At 42.6% G+C, this 18,878-nt stretch overlaps 1 protein-coding gene across 5 annotated transcripts in view; it reads right to left on the bottom strand.

Annotated features, from left to right (window-relative positions):
* The window catches only part of ASMTL (acetylserotonin O-methyltransferase like), a 329,012-nt gene that overhangs the window by 79,187 nt on the left and 230,947 nt on the right, over positions 1 to 18,878 (bottom strand). For all 5 annotated transcript variants that reach the window (XM_086934246.1, XM_086934245.1, XM_086934244.1 and 2 more), the window contains 2 exons: positions 14,811 to 14,995; positions 11,171 to 11,303 (listed from right to left, as the gene is read on the bottom strand). In XM_086934246.1, the coding sequence (XP_086790372.1) occupies positions 11,171 to 11,303; positions 14,811 to 14,995 (318 nt within the window). The remainder of the gene's footprint in view (positions 1 to 11,170; positions 11,304 to 14,810; positions 14,996 to 18,878) is intronic.

The following is an 18,878-nucleotide window of genomic DNA, read 5'->3' as shown; positions in this document are numbered from 1 at the left end:
TTTTGTTGATGAGATGTGTTTGGAATGATTATAATGCTAGAAAGATGGCCAGTAACTCCAGGTGATTAATGTGGAGCACTTTTTGTTGAGGGGTCTACCTGCCCTGAATTGTGTAGTTTAGGAGATGGTCTCCCCAGCCGGTGAGCAATGCGTCAGCTGTTAGCACTATATGTGGAACTGGGTCTAGGAATAGCCGCCCTTTGGAAAGGTTTTGTGTGTCCCACCACTGCAGAGAGCGATGTGTCCTGCTGTCCACCAACACCAGATCTGAAAGTTGACCTTGAGCCTGGTTCCACTGACATGCTAAACATTCTTGTAAAGGGCGCATCTGGAGTTTTGCGTGAGGTACTATGAGAATGCAAGAGGCCATCATTCCTATTAGCTCCATAAACACTTGAGCTGGTAGTGCGTGTTGGGGCTGAAATTTTGTTATGAGGGTTTGCATACTGGCTATTCTGACTGGATTGGGGTATGCAAGGGCGTTGGAAGTGTCTATTGTGGCCCCTAGATACTGATGTATATGGGATGGTTGAAGATGTGACTTGGTGAGGTTTATTGTAAACCCCAAGTTATAGAGCAGCTGATTTGTTTGGCGATTATGGTGAACACACTAGCTGTATGACTTGGCTTTTAAGAGCCAGTCGTCCAGGTATGGAAACACATGACTTTGTTGTCTTTACAAGTGGGCGGCTACTACTGCTAGACACTTTGTGAAGACTCTGGGTGCTGTGGTCACTCCGAATGGCAGGACCTTGAATTGATAGTGCTGACTGTCCACTACAAACCTTAGATATTTCCAGTGAGCAGGGTGTATAGGAATATGGAAGTAGGCGTCCTTGAGATCTAGAGCGGCAAGGAAATCACCTTGTTGGAGTAGTGGGAGGACCTGTTGAAGGGTGACCATGTGAAAATGATCTGATTGTATGTAGATATTCAAAGGTCTGAGGTCCAGTATTGTTTTGAGAGTACCGTCTTTTTTAGGGATGACAAAATAGAGGGTGTAAACCCCATGCCTTGATGCTGAAGGGAAACTGGTTCCATTGCATGCTTTAGAAGAAGTGAGAGAACTTCCTGTTCAGGAGAGTTAGATGTTCCATGGACATTGGATGTTGTTTAGGCGGTATGGTTGGGGAGTTGCGGTAAGTTCCAGGCAGTAACCATACTAGATAATTTGTCTTATCCACCTGTCTGTAGTGATGGAGTTCCAGACAGGTAGGAACTGTGAGAGCCTTCCTCCGACCGGAGTGGAATGGTCTGGAGGGAGAGGAGGGAAGCCATTGTTTGGTAGTAGGGGAGGTTCGGTTGTTGTTACCTCGGCCTCTACCCTTGTTATTATTTCCTCTGTACCCGCTTCTAAAATATGCCTTGTTGGGGGATGTTTGTGTGGGACTCTTGTAGGAGGAGGAAGTAGTGTCTGTGCTAATGTTTTTGGATGTGCCCCTATAAAAGGACCGATGAAAGGTCCTTGTGGTGTTTGAGAGTGTAATGCTCCCATGGATTTTGCAGTGTCTGTGTCTTTTATCATTTTCTCCAAAGCTGTATCCACAGCTGGGCCAAAGAGATGTTCTTGATCAAATGGCTGATTTAAGATAGCTGTTTGCACTTCTTATTTAAAACCAGAAATGCGCAACCATGCATGTCTGCGAAGTAAGACACTGGTGTTGACAGGTCTAGATGCAGTGTCTGCTGCATCGAGAGCAAATTTGATGGATGCATTTGTAATTAACTTGCCCTCTTGGACCAGATCGTTGGCCTAGGCGTTGTATTGGTCAGATAAATGTTGAATAAGATCTTCAAGCTCATCGTAGTGAGCACTGTCATATCTGACAAGCAGTGCTTGTGCATTAGCTATTCTCCAGTGTTTGGTGGCTTTGGAGGCAACTTGTTTGCCTGATGCATCTAGCAGTTTAGACTCTTTGTCTGGAGGTGGAGCATCACCAGAGGTTTGGAAATTAGCACTTTTTCTTGAATTTGAGACTACCAAAGAATCTAAAGAGAGTGGTCCTTTAATGTAAATTGGATTGTTAGGGGCAGGTTTATATTTTTTATCCATCCAAAGATTGAGAATCCTGGTCTTGACAGGGTCTTTAAATATGTCTGGTGCATGTTTAATGACACCTTTAAGCATGGGTAATGTATCTATTGATTTTTGTGACTGAGCAAATGTATCTAGTAGGAAATCTTCGTCCATGGGGTCTGAATGTAGTTCAACCCCATGATATTGCGCAGCCCTATTAATGAGCTGACTAAAACCTATATTGTTGTTTGGAGGGGATGGCCTAGATGGGTATACATCCGGATCAGAAGGTTCTGGAGGATCTGTGGAATTGTTATTATCTTCCTATGTATCCTGTGGTGAAGTAGTGTTATCATCAGGGTCATCTAAAGGATCCTTATCGGGTCCACCCCCGTCCCCTAGATCATCCTCATCCTGTGGTTGTAAGGGTAAGTATGGAAGTATTGGGGAGAATATAGGAGAGTGTATAGGAGAGTTTGTAGGAGACAAAGGTTTGGTAGGAAGAATAGAAGAAGAAGAGGTCTTAGCGGTGAAGTTGCAAAGTCTCTTTTCTTCACAGGTACCTCAGAAGAGTGTGAGGTATCCAATTTCCTCTTCTTTGATGGGATATTGACAATATGGCCTGTTGTAGGGTCAACATGTAATGTCTTTGTTTCGGATCAATAGGATCTGGCCGAAACACTTCTTCCTGATTGTTGTCTGCTTTTTGTGCCGATTTTTTTGGTTCCGATCGTGGTTTTGATTTGGGCTCTGGAGTCATTCCGATCGTGGTTTTGATTTGGGCTCTGGAGCCGTAGGAGGGGTCTTGTGCTCCTTTGGCTTCGATGTCGGTGTTGAGTCCGAAATCTTCTTTGGATCCGAAGGTTTTTGGTATTTGTACGGTTCTGAGGCCTTATGGTCTTTCGGTTCCAAAGATTTCGATACCGAGGCGTTTTCGGGTGTAAAAGGAATAGGGTGTGTCCCGATTTTGGTACCCGAAGGTGTTTTGTGGGTACCAAGATGCAGCTTGCTCGGTCCCGAGCCGCCGGAAGGCTTTTCCCTTGTATTTGGGCCCAGAGGCGGGACTTCTGAAATTTTCCCTCGGTCTCGACCTAGGCCTTCAGGCAAAATTTTGACCGGAGCCTTCGGTTTATCGGATGGGGCAGGGGCATGAACATTTGTATTCACTCGTTGACCTGGAGTAATGAGGTCATCGGAGTCATCAGCTTCAGAGACGATGTTGAGCTCCTCGGAACCCTCTGCCTCGGGAATATCGGGCCTTAGTCAAAAATGTCGTGTGGCACCGGTGTAGCCTGTTGAGCCATAACGTGTGGTCGAGCCCCGTGATCACGGATAGTCTTTTTGGAGCGAAAAGAGGCGCAGGTCTGGCAATACCTTTCCTCGTGTTCTGGTGAGAGGCAAAGGTTGCAGACCTTGTGGTGGTCACTGTGTGGAAATTTAGTTCCACACTGGGGGCATTTTTTGAATGGAGTCCTTTCCACTAGCCATAGGGCCGAATGGCGCAGATAGGCCCAGCAGCCCGCGTCGACGACCGGAATCGAGGATTTTGAGGTTAGCGGGTCGAAGGGCACGTGAACGAAACAATACCGTTGAGTGGTCATGGGTTTCACGTCGAAAAGGATTAGAAACTCCGTACCGAACCGGAGCGCAGCAAGTCACATCCGAACCCAATGGCGGAAAAAACAATCTAAGGATGGAGTAAATGCCCACACGCACTATTGTCCAAAGGAGGAGTCTCCTATCTCGTGACTACAAATACTTCTTCCAAGACAACAACAAAGTGTAAACATCCGAGCCCAACACCAGATGGCGATCTATGCACAAGTATGTATTCTGCAGCTCATATGCCTCGAACAGAAAGTTACTCAAAAGGGTAGACTTACACAACTCCAACTCCTAAAATAGGGGGTGAAACCAAATTATAGATTATAAGTTACTACTGGTAAAAAGGAGAATGAATAGGTCCAGAGTCACACCTGGACAACCACTAATTCTGCAATTCCCTCTCACAGATAATAATGGAGGCAGTGACTTAAGCTCTGAGCTAGAGTAAATTTTGCTTCTGTTTTGGGCCACTTTAGCCTTTAGTAACTTTAGAAGTGCAGTTTGTGATTAGCAACTGACTTACTCTTTTGTAACTGGGTGTATGTCCCTTCTTAGAACCCTCCCCACTGCTACCCAAAGCAGTAGTGAGTAGCGAGTATGTCCCTGTATCTAGTAACTCCCCCTGGTTCCTTCCACATTTACTACTAAATAGTAAACTTACATCTGTGATAATCTCCCCATAGGAAAGATAGGAGAGCTGTAGATTTATACTCATAGGTGTGTGAATTGCATTTTATAGTAAGTACTGGTACTGTAGTACTGCTTTAAGTACTACAAAATGCACGTTGTGACTCAAGCTCATTATTACTTGCATATGCTACCTACAACTAGTCTATGTATCAACACATTGAGTCGATATGTCTACAATAGGACTGCTTGCAGTTGATATTTTAAATAATTGAATATGGGATGATCTTGTCTATACATTACTGTCCCCTTCTTACTTGTATACTAATACAGGACAATGGCTATATCCACAGAAAGGGTAGCAGACAAATCAGTTATCGTAAGATGATAAAGGCCATTTCAGGTGCACGCGAGAAGGGCAGGCCCTTATGCCTAACAGCATATCTAAATGTGATTTATAAGCTTGCCTTTAAGCAAGACTTAGAAACAACTTCTTCAAGGAGAGGCACTTCCATATTAAAGCTCGAGATATTATAAACTACCTGTTTGAGGGCAGAGCCTGGCGGGGGGCAAGAAAGAAGCTTGCTATCCAAGATCCGCAGGCAGGCCTGGACTATGAGTGGCTGCAGATGACTCATGGTATCCCGAGGCTGCAGGAAATCACTGGAATGTAATGTAATGTAAATAGGACTTGTATAAGCGCAACTCCTGCCTAGAGGCGTTTTGGTTGCTATGAGAATGGAGGCAAGTATGTCAGAAGGGACGCTATTGCAGGCAAGAACAGAGAGATTGTATATAGTTTATTAGATTATGCATTTTGTGCGAAGAGCCAGATTTTTAAGCTTTTCCTGAAGTTCAGCAGTGAGGGGGCAGTTTTTAAAGAGATGGGTGATTCATTCTAAAGTCGTGCTGTCGACCTAAAGTAACTCTTCCCTCCCCAAGAGGCCTTCCTGAAAGAGGTGACCGCGCTTGACCGCAGTGTTCTACTTGGAAAGTACCATTTCAGTTTGTTCTTGAACTGTGCTGGTCCCATCTTGTGCAGGGATTTAAAAGCCAAGCAAAGGGCTTTAAGTTTACATCTCTGTCTAACAGGTAGCCAATGCAAGTTTTTTATGGCCCCTTTTGCGGATATGTTTTTCGGAATTTTACAAATAAGGCGAGCGGCCGCATTCCGCAGAGTCTGGAGTCTGTTAACCAGACCTGAGTTGATGGTAAGATAAAGACTATTACAATAGTCGATTCGTGTGAGGACCAATGCTATGGTCACTGTTTTCAAAAGTTCAGCTGGTATGTATTTTTTAATTTTGTTGATTACTTTCATGGAGCAAAAAGAAGCGGAGGTCATTTTGCTGATTTGTTCATTAAATTTAAGTTCTCTGTCTAAGGTTATATCAAGATCCTTTATTTTTTTGGAAGGTGTAGGCAGTGTGTTCAATTCTGGTGGCCACCAGTTGGGCGTCCATAGAGAGGGTTTATTACCAAAGATAATAACTCGGTTTTTGAAGCATTCAATTTTAAGCAGTGGTGGTCCATACAATCACTCACCTTCTTCATACAGGCACTGAAAGCCTCTCCCGGGTTCTTCTGTCTATTTGTGAGGGAGACCACAATTTGGGTCTCGTCCGCATATGATGCTGGGGAGAAGCCGGCCTCTTTTATGATAGAGGCTAGGGGCACTACATATAGGTTAAAAAACGTGGGGCTCAGGGCCGAGCCCTGAGGGACTCCACATGATAGGGAGAACTGTTTGGACACAGCCATCCTCATTGCCACATTTTGCTGTTGGTCGGTTAGAAAAGATTTTCGAAGCTCAAACGCTGTGCCTTTTATTCCTGCGTCAGAGAGACGGTTAGCTAAGATCTCGTGGCTCACCGTATCAAAGGCCGCCGAGAGGTCGAGCAGCACCAAGGCAGCCGAACCCCCTCCATCGAGAATTTCACGAATATCTTCCTTTGCTATAATTAAGGCAGATTCTGTGCTAAAAGTTTTCCTAAAACCATGTTGTGTTTCGTACAATAATGAATTTGTTTCAATATATTCAGTAATTTGTTTATTCATTATTTTCTCTATACTTTTGGCGGCGCAGGGAAGTCTTGAAATAGGGCGGTAGTTGCTGGCTTTGCTCCTATCCAGATTGTCTTTTTTCAGGAGTGGAAGGATTAAGGTGCGTTTCCACTGAGCAGGGAAAATTCCACTGCTAAACACTTTGTTAATAATTTACCCCAAGATCAGCGCTAGTTGGGTGGGTATCAAATGCATTATGTTGGGCGGGCAGGGGTATATAGGGAGCCCAATTTATTTGACAGGATTAGGTCTTTAAGTTGGTCCTCCGTGGGGTTCGAAAATGCGGAGAGGTAGATATTTAAAGCCTTGTCATCCGATGCAAGCTTAACCAGGGAATAGTTCCTGTGTTTAGCTGCAAATTTATCATAAATGTTGATGACTTTCTCTTGAAAAACGCCTGCCCATATATTGCAAAAATCTTGGCTTAATTCAGTATGACTAGCCCTGTTGGGTTTTGCCAATTCATAGATAACCGAAAAAAAGGGTTTTATAGGCATCACATGCATTTTTTATGTGCTCGGTTTTAGGTTTCATTATATCTTTCTTGTGTTTACCAAGTTTGGCTTTGTATATAGTCTTCTCTTCTGCCTCATAGTTTTTTCTGGATTTTTGTTTCAGCGGGCGACATTCCTGTCTGGATAATCTGAGGTTCTCGCTATACCAGGGCTGGGATATTTTTCTTTTTACTGTTTTGTTGGAGATGGGCGTTAGTTTGTCTGGAGCGGTTTTAAGCCAGTGGGAGAGGTTCTCAACATTTTGTTCCATGTTGTCCCCCAATTGACAAGGGATGGCGGTAACCACCTCGCGGAGTTCAACTGCTCGGATTTTAGGCCAGGTTCTGCCTTTAGTTTGTTGCAAAGCTGGTCTGTGCCACGGGCCTATATTCATCTTTATTAGCCAGTTAACCACCCAGTGTTCTGACCAGATCACTGGGAAAGCTGGTAACAATACAATGTCCTCACAGTTGGAAAATATACCCTCCAACATATGGCCAGCTTTGTGTGTAGGACCCTTAGAGATTAGGGGGAGTCCAAAAGCGTCCATAGTATCAACACATTTTTTTGAATCTGTGTCAGTTCTGTTTTCCAAATGAAAATTAAAGTCTCTGAGCACCCTAAAGTTTTCGTTAACTATTATAGATTCCATCATGGTGCTGAGTTTGTCAATACAATTACTTCTGACACCAGGAGGACGGTAAACTAGAATGCCCTTCAAAGCAATTGAGCCAGGAGGCTGAATTGAAAGTGATGTTGCTGCGAAGCCTTCAGCTGGAAGTGGTTAGAATCTTGTTTGAAAGTTATCATGATAAAAGATTGCCAGTCCTCCTCCCCTTTCCTTTTGCCTGTTTAACCTAAAATTAGCATACCCAGGAGGTGTGGCAGCAACAATATCAAGGCCGGAGCTATCATCTGTTAAGGTTTCTGTTAGGAATGCTATATCTGTGATCAGTGTTTGGACAAGGTCATAAAATTCTAGTTGATGTTTCACTAACGATCTGGCATTTAAAAGTGTACAGTGGATATTGTTTTTTATTTTTAGGTCGGGCCTGCTAGGACCCGAGGATTCAGACAGATTAGTGTAATTCAGTACGTGCTTGTTAATGAACCAGCTAACTTGGTCATTGCCCAGATCGAAGGGGGGTGGGTCACTGATGAACTTACTTTGTCTTAATGCTAAAAGCGTTTCCTGCGAATACTTGATGATCTTGGCTGGTTTTTGTGCCGTTGGACCAGGTGTTCTGGCGCTGGGCGTGGTCCAGGCGCAGACGGGCACAGACAGGCTTGCCTTTGGTGCACTGGTGGCGCGTCCGCTGCATGCCAGCGCCATTACCATTTTTTTTTAATAGTGCCCAACTCGAGTTGGAAGCGGAACAACTAGACCGCACCCAGCCCCAAGATGTTGGTTAGAAATGGCCCTGACAGGAAGTGAGCCCACTTTTGAAAAGTCCTGATGTCTCTTCACAACAAACAGCCCGCTAATGACTGTGGTGGACCGGGGAGGACTCAGGAAAAGAAGAAGCGCTATTCTCGCCCAGAGTGTGGTGTCAAGCCCCAGGTTTGTGCAAAGTACTCTTGTTAAAAGTTCAAAAGTGCTGAATGAATTTAAGAAAAAGGTTCAATAGAATGGAATTAAAATAAGGTACAATAATTTTAAAAATGTTTAGCCTGTCCCCCAAAAAGTAGCTGAACAGAATGATACGGTCCCTTGCCTCTAGCGAGACATTCTGTCTTGCATTGGATTACTTGTGCACCACTGGAAGTGGAGTAGATATGGGGGGCTCTGATGCGGACTGGTGAAGCAGATGTTGATCCTCCACCCCTTAACTGGAGCAAGTGCAGTCTCTCTGTACCTGGATGGCAGCCAGTGTCCCAGTGTTGCCCCTTTGACCACAGGGTTCCTGGGGAAAGCAGGATGCTCTCCTGCCCAGGGCAGGTGTGGGGGGAATGGGTGCAGCAGATGGTGCAAGAGAACCACCCTGAAAACGTAGTTAAAACGACAACTGAAATTGACGTACATGTGGGTGCCAGGGGTGCTGGTTTTCTGTGGTTTGTGCCAGACAGGGAGATGGCTCCCCAGGATGATTTCAGCCCACTGGATAGGGATAAGCTCTATTAAAGAGGGTAAATATCCCAAGAAAGGGGACGGATGAGTTCTTTACTCCCCATACATGCAAACGGGTGGTGTACAGCAGAGATGGGGATAAGAACTCTTCACCAGGGGCCCTTGTAATGGGACAAAAGTAGATGATAGTGTCCCTGGGTAAAACTATGAAGAACAAAGGGAAGGTGGAGAAATCGTAAACTGTAATTGAAGCTCGAATGAGGATGACAGTGATGAATCTTGAGGAAGAGGTGAAAGCTCTAGAAAACACGATGAAAGAGGTTGAAACTAAAGCTGAATAGATAGCCATCGACTTCAAGAGCCCCGTCATGCAGAAGTCAAAACTGGAGGTGCTGGAATGATAAGTACTTACAACAAGGGGTGGTGAGGGACAGAGTCTCTGAATTAAACAGAATACTCTCACCCAGTCAAGAGATCAGGGCTAGATCCAACACCGTTTTTTAGCTCACTGCACCATCCCAGTTTCAGAACCTGGCTGTATGCCTTGGGTAAGAGTGGTCTGCTTAATTCAGACACTCTGTTCATCACCACCCCCTTTTCTGTATCGTTTTTGGCCACAATAGGTGTGGCAGGGTATACTCAGACATGAGTCCCTTTCTCACTGCTCCATCAGGATTCAAGCAAGCCGGGCCGAAGAGGCTGAAATGCCAGAAACCGGTCCCCGGTAGCTTGTCTCCTTTCTGGTGAAGAATTGGCTTGGTAGTTTGGTCTGCCCTGTTCCCATGATGCACTGGGCCAGGGACAGACTAATTTGCATATAGCCAGGTTCTGAGCTGGGATGGGGCAGTGAGATAAATAACGGTGACGGATCAAGCCCTGATCTTTGGACTGGGTAAGAGTGGTCTGCTTAATTCAGACACTCTGTTCATCACCACCCCCTTTTCTGTATCGGAATGATAAGTACAGCACAAGTCCATGTTAAAGGATTTCCTTTAGCACCTACGGGACCTTTATGACAGATGTAAGGAGGCCATTTTTTAACTTACATCTGAACACTCACTCCTTATGTCCCAAACAAGAAGTTGCGATCAAGCAATTTAATTGCTACTATGTTCAACGGCATTTGCACCGCTAAATATGGAGGCAAAGCTTTTTACCATCTAGGCCCACTTCACTGGACAAACTTCCTTTGTTCATCCATGTGTTTCCAAGTCTACCTGAATTAAAAAAAACATCTTAAAACCTGGCTGCTTTAACACTGTCTCTACCAAATGGCTGTCTTTCAGGTGCCGAGATGTCCCTCCGGGGACGAGTCGTGTGCTATATCAAGATTCAAATAACACACACAGCATCAGAACGCTAAAGCTTCAGGCAAACAGGCACCCTTCCAGGCTTACGATACGTGCAGAATGGTGGTGGTGGCACAGTACTGGTGGTGTTGGGGGAACCTGAATTCTGAAAACCTATTCTGCAGAAAGCAGCTGTGATGAAGCATACATTATAATTTTCCCTTGTGGGTGTCTGTTGACCGGAATTCCGGTCTCAAACATTAAAATTTTACAAACAGCCAAGATGCGATGGGAACATAGTTGCAAAAGGTAAGGGGTCCCCTTTGGGCCGTTTCTACTTGTGGACTGGAGTCAAGATTTCAGGGGGAGCTGGCAGTGGTTCAGGGCATCACTGCCAGCTGACTGAAATGTATCTTTAAAACAAGAAACTTTTTTTTTAAAGAAATCAGTCACAGATGTGGTACTCTACTGATCACTGAAGGCCACCATCCCTGTGATTTTCAACAGAGTTGCTAGTTAAATATTAATTTAGTAGGTCAGGTTGCAACTCATTCTTTTTTGTGAACCTACCTGCTAGTGCATAGGTTGTTTTGAAAAATAGCTTTCTGGTGGCAAAAAGTCTGGCTGCAAATTATTTTTGCAACCAGAACAGTACACCTGATCTTTAGTTCCATGTCGTAAAGGGCTAACAACACTAATCCATGTTCCAATGATAAAGCAACTGGATCACAAAATAAAACAATAGGATACTGTTCCAGTGATAGGCCTAATTTAGTAAAATGTTCATTTGCTTGTAATTACAGTAGACCCATTTCTGGAGGATGCATTTTCCTATTTCATTTTTTTCTGGCTATCCGAGAGTTTGGATGTTCTAAACGAGTAGGTTGAGCAAAAAAAGTCACTTGTCAATTCGAAATATTACCTGTGTCCAAAAATGAAACTTGTTTAACTTTGCTGTACACAATAACGATTCACTTACACATATGCGAAATTGTATTGATCATACCTCCTATATCGCATGCAGATTTTAGGTGGGACAGATCAAATGCTGTAGCAATGTCTTGCGCAGTCACCTTGATAGTGCAATGCATGGCTGCCATAAAGCGGCGTTTTGCATCTGGAGTATGACAGCTGGAGACCTTATAATGAAATAAGAGTAATTAATATATGAACCTAAGGACCATCATTTTAAAAGTAAAACATGCATATTTACAAATAACAAACAGAAATATATAAACAACCCTTCCATGACTATCACAGAAAAAAATAGAGCCTGATATGGAGACAGAAAATGACAAACATACCATCGAGAAAAACCATGATTATGTCTGTCACAAGTTATGAAATTGTCTCCTTGCCTTTTCCGCGAGCTGCTGAATAAGATATTTCCTCCTCTTCGATTACTAGCCATACTCGTTTGCTATGCTATAACGTGAAAAGCTGGTAAGCAAGATGAGAAAAACATATTCCAGTCACTTGATCAATTATTTTTGCCAAGCAGTGTGGTTGCTGTAAGCAGAATCAATCCATAGAAAAATTCACTCACAGAATTATCAGTTCTGTTAAAATATTTTACTTAAATTAACTGAACATTTCCAAACGAATGGCATTTACTATTTGGTAGAAATCAATTAACAGCATTTTAAAACTACTTTTACATCCCTTTAATAGAGGTTTACGCCATTCACTTTGAGAACTGTATGTGTCCGATGAGTTCTCTACAATTATTAAGTAGATACTTTTTTTTTACTTCCTCCCTTCTCTTTCGTTGACTTCTTACTGAGTGGTGTTCCATGTTTTTCAGTAAACTGCTGCACTTGGGCATGTCCCTCCACCAAATGCCTTCCCCCCCTCCTTTCCAGCGCTTTTTACCACCCTTATTTCTTCTCCCTTTGGCCTCCTCACCTCTTCCTCACCATTTGACCCCACCCAATCATTTTTAAAATGTGTTTATCCCTTTTCCGTGCTCCTACTTTATACACCTTCGTAACTATCCATGACGTTTTTCTATAATTTTCAACTAGAATATATTTCTATTAATTTGCATTTCAACTAAATGTGTTTTGATTGAGTTCTCAAAAATGTGTTTCTATTATTTTGTTTTTCTGAGGATTTTCTTTCTACACTTTATTTTATGCTGCACATGGATGGCATGCAATCTCCTGTCTCACCTTTGATGCGCTTAATACCAGTAATGTGACAACACAACTATGGGCCCCTTAAAAGATCAATGATAAAACTATAGAAAACATGCCCCCCCCCCCCCCCAAAAAAAACACAACTTTCGACAGAGTTGTTTTGATCTACTCCCAGTGTCCATATCCCTCAGTATCTGGATACTGGCCTCAGAAGGTGCCTGGTGAACTGTAAAGGGACTGTTGAGTGTGATCAACAGAGGGAACTAAGCTCCCAGCACTGGCTGCATGGCTTTGTGCTATGTACCTACTTTGTAGCAGCCATTTTGTGACCAGAACACCGTGGAAGGTGGGAAGAAACAGACGAGGGAATCTAATACACAATAATGCACAATAGTTGAAAGCTCAAAACCTCTTTCCATTGCATACCACGGGTCCTTTCATCAGAATTTGCTACTTGCCTTTACTGGCTTATTTTACTCAGGATTGTACAGATTTTAATGCTATGTGTTCTGGTTGCGTCACTCAGGCCCAATGAGACTTGTTGCTGTGCAAGGGTATTTCACTGTAATTAGTTTAGGGTAGGGATCATCCAGTCACCTTTCCTAAATGGCAGCCCACAGCACCCTTATTCTGGCTTCAACTACAAGTGTTCATGCCTGTGTGAAGAATCACCAATTACGCAGAATCCTTACGGTTCAGAAATGTGTTGATTTACAAAGTTTCAGTTCTGTCCTGTGCAAAAAATACAGAACTTTCCCATGTCTAATTTTTGCCCTCGTAAAGCTGCATCATTTACAAGACTCATCCCATGGGAGGTACAACTGTCACCTGTAGGTCAACTGGAATACAGGCGGGTGTAGCAACTCACTATGTAGCTCAGATTGTGTATTACAGTACAGCATATACCATGTCCACTCAGCCATTGATTGAACAGGCACACACGCCCAGCGCATCGCTATTCTGCGCTTCGCGAGGAGCAAACCCATTGCCATTAGTTTCCGTACATCTTTCTGTAAAGACCTAGTGTACCCCAACAAAGCCAACTTAGGGTCAGAAGAGAGTGACAGCCCTGTTATTTTGTTCAACACTTGAAAGATTTGCCTCCAGAAATCCACACTTTGCGGGCATAGCCAGGCCACATGTAAAAAACCAGCCATATACTCTCTGCATCGCTCACAGAAGGCAGTGTCCCACAGTCTCTCGGGTGTGTAATACACTCTGTTAAGGAATTTAAAGTGTATTAGTCTGTGCCTACCATTTAGCGATACAGTCTGAGTTACCTCACAACAATACATCCATTTGCCATCATCCAAAGTAACTCCCAAATTAGTTTGGGATGCATAATCCCAAATGCAAAAATCGTAATTTACGATAGCATTTAAGGAATTGCATATTGCGATTCCTTAAATGCAATACAACATGCCTTTTAAAATAGCGATTTTGCTATTTGAGTCCGCTATGTACAGAGAAATTATACCAGATGGTAAATAGCGAAAACTTTAAAAAAAGCACTAAAGTGTATTTTTCAAAGTTGTAGGTTACGCACAAATATGCCCTTCGGACATGTGTGTGCACAACATGTGTACACAGATCAATTTCAAGGGGTACAACAGGGGTCCTTTTGACACCCTTGCACCCTTGGAATTGTATGCACAATTTGCGAGTACCTATTGTGTACCCACAAATTGAGCATGCAATTTCCCACTCATTCCTATGGGCCTGTAGGCCCACAAGAATGAATGGGAAGCCATTCCTTAATTACGAGTCACAATTAGGGAATGCTTAGGAATCGCTATTTTTATAGCAATTCCTACATGCATAGGCTTTTGCAATTCCTTATTTTCGATTACTTAATAATCACAATTAAGGAATCGCAAAAGCCTACCTTGATGCTTGTGCCTGATAGATCGTAAGAGAAATGAGAGGAAGAGTAATTCAGGAGGCTCTTAAAGGTCGTCACCTAGCGGAGCGCACAGTGCGTGCCTGACCCTATAAAATCAAATTGTGAGAGTAATCAGTCACTACTTCTTTTGAGAATGAGGTTCCTCCTCACTAACATACTAATATCATCTAAAGATAGAGAAATATGTTACCGTACGTGGTTTAACCCCTTCGATGCTGATGACGAGCTGAGCTCGTCATCAGCTACGGCGCTCGTATGCTGATGACGAGCTGAGCTCGTCATGTAACGCGGGTTTTTTCGCGCAAGGGGTTAATGTGTACTACCTCTGTGCCATTTTACTGGTTAGGGGTATCATACATAACCAAAGCTGACCAAATTTAACAAACTTGATTGCTGATAAAATTACCAGAGGACAGCTTTGGCAAACCTTACGGGTTAGAAAGATTTGCATAGCCATTAACTTATTCATCGTTCACATCTTTATGTCTTTGCTTAAATTCAATGCAGAGCATTCGTTTTTTTAAAAAAATGTTAAATTAAAATAAGCGAGAATTGGCATATGTTGATATAAGAGGTGTACTTGTTTGACAACACAAATTCCATACCTGATGCAAGTCCTGAGAGTTTTTCTCTGCAGTCGCTTGGCAACGACCAATTCCATCTTTGACAGCTGTCTCCAGATTTGTGAAGAATGGCCACATCCGGTCATTAGAGTATATGATGTAGTCATGAATGGAGCATTCACCGTCTGATGCAAGATAGGTGTTTGCTAATGTTGTATTGCTGTAAGCTAAGAACAATTACAAAGACATATTAAAAAAATAACACTCCTTTATCAAGTCAATTGCATCTTACTGCAGTGTCATGCTTAATAAGGAACATGCTAGTACGTCAGATATTGATATAAATTCCCTTCAATGTTTTAGAGATCAAACCCCAAGGTTAAGACTTTTAAAACTAATATTCCAGTTACAAAACAATATCAAGCTTTAGAATGGACATTAGCTCAAGAAATAAAGAGGACAACCGCACAGGTATCGATTATAAAGTAGTTGACATGTACTAGCAAACCAACATTGCTCAAGATTGGAACTCCTCTTAGAAAAGTAGACATGACGCCCTTTCATATGTTGGAACTGGCCCTTATCCACCAGAATTCCTATTTTGCCAATGCATAACATTCCTTAACACACATGGTGATCCATCCTGAAATGACTGCTAATGGAAGGTGTTGCATTTCTTGCCACCAGAGGAATTAATAATAAACTGGTCGTCCTCTCATAATACCAGAGTTCTTTGTAAATAGAAACTTAAAAGCTCTTCTGTATGTAACCTGGATAACCATTCCTGCAGCTTAAAAAGGAAGAGGAGGTAGAAGTTAAGGAAGCTCGAAGGGAGATCTTCTGATAAAGGCAGAAACCCAAAAACAAGGAAGGTTAAACTTTCAATGGATGGACCAGGTATAAGGCAATGTGGAAGAATGCTACTCGTATACACTTCTATTAGGAAATAATTCTATGGGAAAGTTGGTCTTTGTTGTAATCTTGCATCTTGGAGGCAAAGAATACATTTAATCCAAAGGTAAGTCCATTAGGAATGTTAGGGCAGAATCCTGATCTCAAGCTGGAACTAAATAGGTTGGTACAAGATACAAATTAAAGGATTTGGACAGAGCTGACAGATGGAAAAAAATGTGATCCCTTGAGAAGGCAAAAGCATAGCTTTTCACTAATATGACATGGAGGCCCTTGGCTGCTAATCACAGTGAAAAATTCCAGGACTGATAGCAGCCACGAAGTCCAATGGTGCAATACCATGAGGAGGAAATTCTTCTCCTACTGCTTAGGTAGTCTTAGTAAGGGACATATAGCAACCACATCCCAATGACAAAACATCAGAAAAATACAAAACAAACCCATGTCCTACTACTAATATCTACACGTGTAAGTTAATGATACTTACGCTTGGGTGTGGGACCAGCGTGCATTGGTGAGACCAGAAGATAGTCTATCAGAAAGGCCCATGGTGGTCATCACCTGACTTTCAGGTCTGAGTAGCTCAGAACCCTTGACTAATCTGGGCATTAAAAATTAGTAAAACCGCTAGCTTCCTGATCTTTGAATTATGGTTGGAATTAGGGCAAACGTAGGGTGTGTATACTGAAGTTGAAACATTCAGCAAATCGAAAAAGGAATTCATAGGGAACACCCCAAAGAATGGCCTGCTCAACAAATGATGTTGTGCATCCTTTTGAGGCATGTGACCAAGCGGTCTACCGCCGGTGTCACCTGTGTTACGAAGGTGAGATGCTGACAGTGCAGCCCAGTTCTTTTTCTATGACCCAAAGCCACAGCTTTTAAGTCTCTGTGTAAGTGTCTTGACCAAACACCACCTCTTATGCTGACACAGAACATAAAGTCACCATGTTGCCATAAAAACAAACGAGAACTTCAGTTGTCTGTTAGCAAACAGACTTATGCTATAGAATATAAACATACATGGGCTTTGTGTCATCCTCTTGATCATCATCCAAAAATGTCTTGTCTAAATCACTTTCTCTTTCCTGATTTAATTGCTTTCCTCCATATTCTTGTGACTGTCCTGCCCAAGTAGCATTGAGGTCTCACCAAGCTTTAACCATGTGAATGTATACTTCTACTAATAAGGTCAGGCTTTGTTTTGCAACTCAAAAAGTCTTCTTCCTCGTCCTCTTTTTAAAAAGGTTTTGATACCATTCCAATAAGGTGACCTGTGAATGCACAAGTACAGTGGCTATCTTGGAATGAACCTTTTCAGAAATTAACTTATTGTAACAAAGAAATAACATGGTACGATGTGCAAATATGTGTGACATCATCTTGGACTGGTTTTTAATTTAGTTTAAGAACATTCATTCCAAGACTACCTGTGCACATGTGTGCTGCAGTTATCTTAGAATGGTTTTTATTCACCTTAAAAATGCTTACCAATTGGTAGCCAGAGATGCAGAGTAACTATCTAATTATTTTCTTATATTGAAAGAAAAACCATTCCGAAATGGCCGCTGCACATGCACGAGCATGTACTGTGGCCATCTTATAATGATTTTCCTTATCTTTAAGAGAAATCATTCTAATGAGGTTACTGTGCCAGCGTGCACACGTGCTGCCACAATCAGGTAAAATAAAGAAGCATTGGCAAACACTACATTTGTTACTGGCAAGCCCTATGTACTTTGTCAATTAGTATTTCTTTTTGGCAAAATTTATGGGAACCCTGATCCTAAGAGACCCTCTATCCTGCAGCTCGGATGCTCTCCTGGTACACCCTTTCGAGTACCCCCAAATACAGATGAATGACTACACATACATAATAAGCAGCAAGGATACTTTCTTTTTGCCGTTAATCTGCCTGGTGCCTAAACTTAGTACAAAACAGGATTAAGAAAATAACAATACATTTTAACGCATCTCTGAAATGTGTGTAGTTGTGTCCAAGCCTTAAATAATTGGAAGAGGTGTTTCGAACTATGGGTGTCAACTATGAGAAGCTCATTCATCCTAACTACTTGCATTGGCATCTTAGAGCAGTACACACTTTGATTATACTTTGATTATACTTGATGCAAGTTCTCCTTTAGGTATGCTGTCACCCTATCAAGAATAACTTTTTGGGTAATAGGGTCTTACACTGTACTGTGCATAGATGAACATTTACCACATACAGTATAGGAAATAAGCAGCATAATTGGATTCTAGCCTCTGAACACTAGTCACTTTTCAAAGTCTCAAAAACATTTCTAGCCCAAAAGAAACCAGCATTGGCATAGCCAATAGGTCGCCCCTTTTGGATCTTATAAGATTTTAGCGAATCATTAGATTATCATGTGAGCTACAACATTTACTGTTAGTTTTCGGTTCACTGGTGAAGGGTCAGACACACCTAAGTTTGTGTTTCTATTGTATTTATTGATCATTGGGAAGGTGATTTATTTCTCTATTGGGTAAGTTTATAATGGTAGATAATAAATATGTTGGTGCAAAAAACCATATTGTGTCTCTGTCCAGTCACAATTACAAAATGAATGGCGTCCCACCCTAAACAGTGGGACATCTGGAGATGATAATGGGAAAGATTATTGGAGTAAACAAGATAGCAAGATGCAACACGTTCTGAAGCACATATTGTTTGTGAGTCCACACACACTGGTGCACAAATCGTAACACAACACTTACATGCCATCCCAACTCGTCACTCATAAAGAAGCGTACCTATGCTAGTGTTCTGCCAGCCTGCAGGGACCACAGTGCATGTGGGCATGCCACAGAGCAGTCAGCGAGTTTGCAGTGGAGCTGGGAACTTCAGGCAGCGCCACAACAGCCTACCGCTTCAGAGCGACCCGTTATATTTACAGCACAGCAACTTGATAACAAAATGCTCACTGTTTTAAATGAAGCTCCGGGACCTAACCAAGGTGGTCCTTGAGCACTACAGAGAACCATGCCAAAAAATGCCCAGCAATGGCACCTGCCACTGGCGCCTGCCTACCTAACATGCTGTAATAACCGACTTTTTCGACCCTCTTTTAGAGGGAAGATGATGGAAGATGACTCCAGCCTATTACCCTTGCAGTATAGGGATTAGGACTATAAGTAGGACCTATCCATGAGGCACAGTAGTGCATTTTCGTACCC

This window comes from Lissotriton vulgaris, chromosome 8 (genome assembly GCF_964263255.1).
Source record: "Lissotriton vulgaris chromosome 8, aLisVul1.2, whole genome shotgun sequence".
NCBI lineage: Eukaryota > Metazoa > Chordata > Amphibia > Caudata > Salamandridae > Lissotriton > Lissotriton vulgaris.
This window is presented reverse-complemented; position numbering and strand designations above follow the sequence as displayed.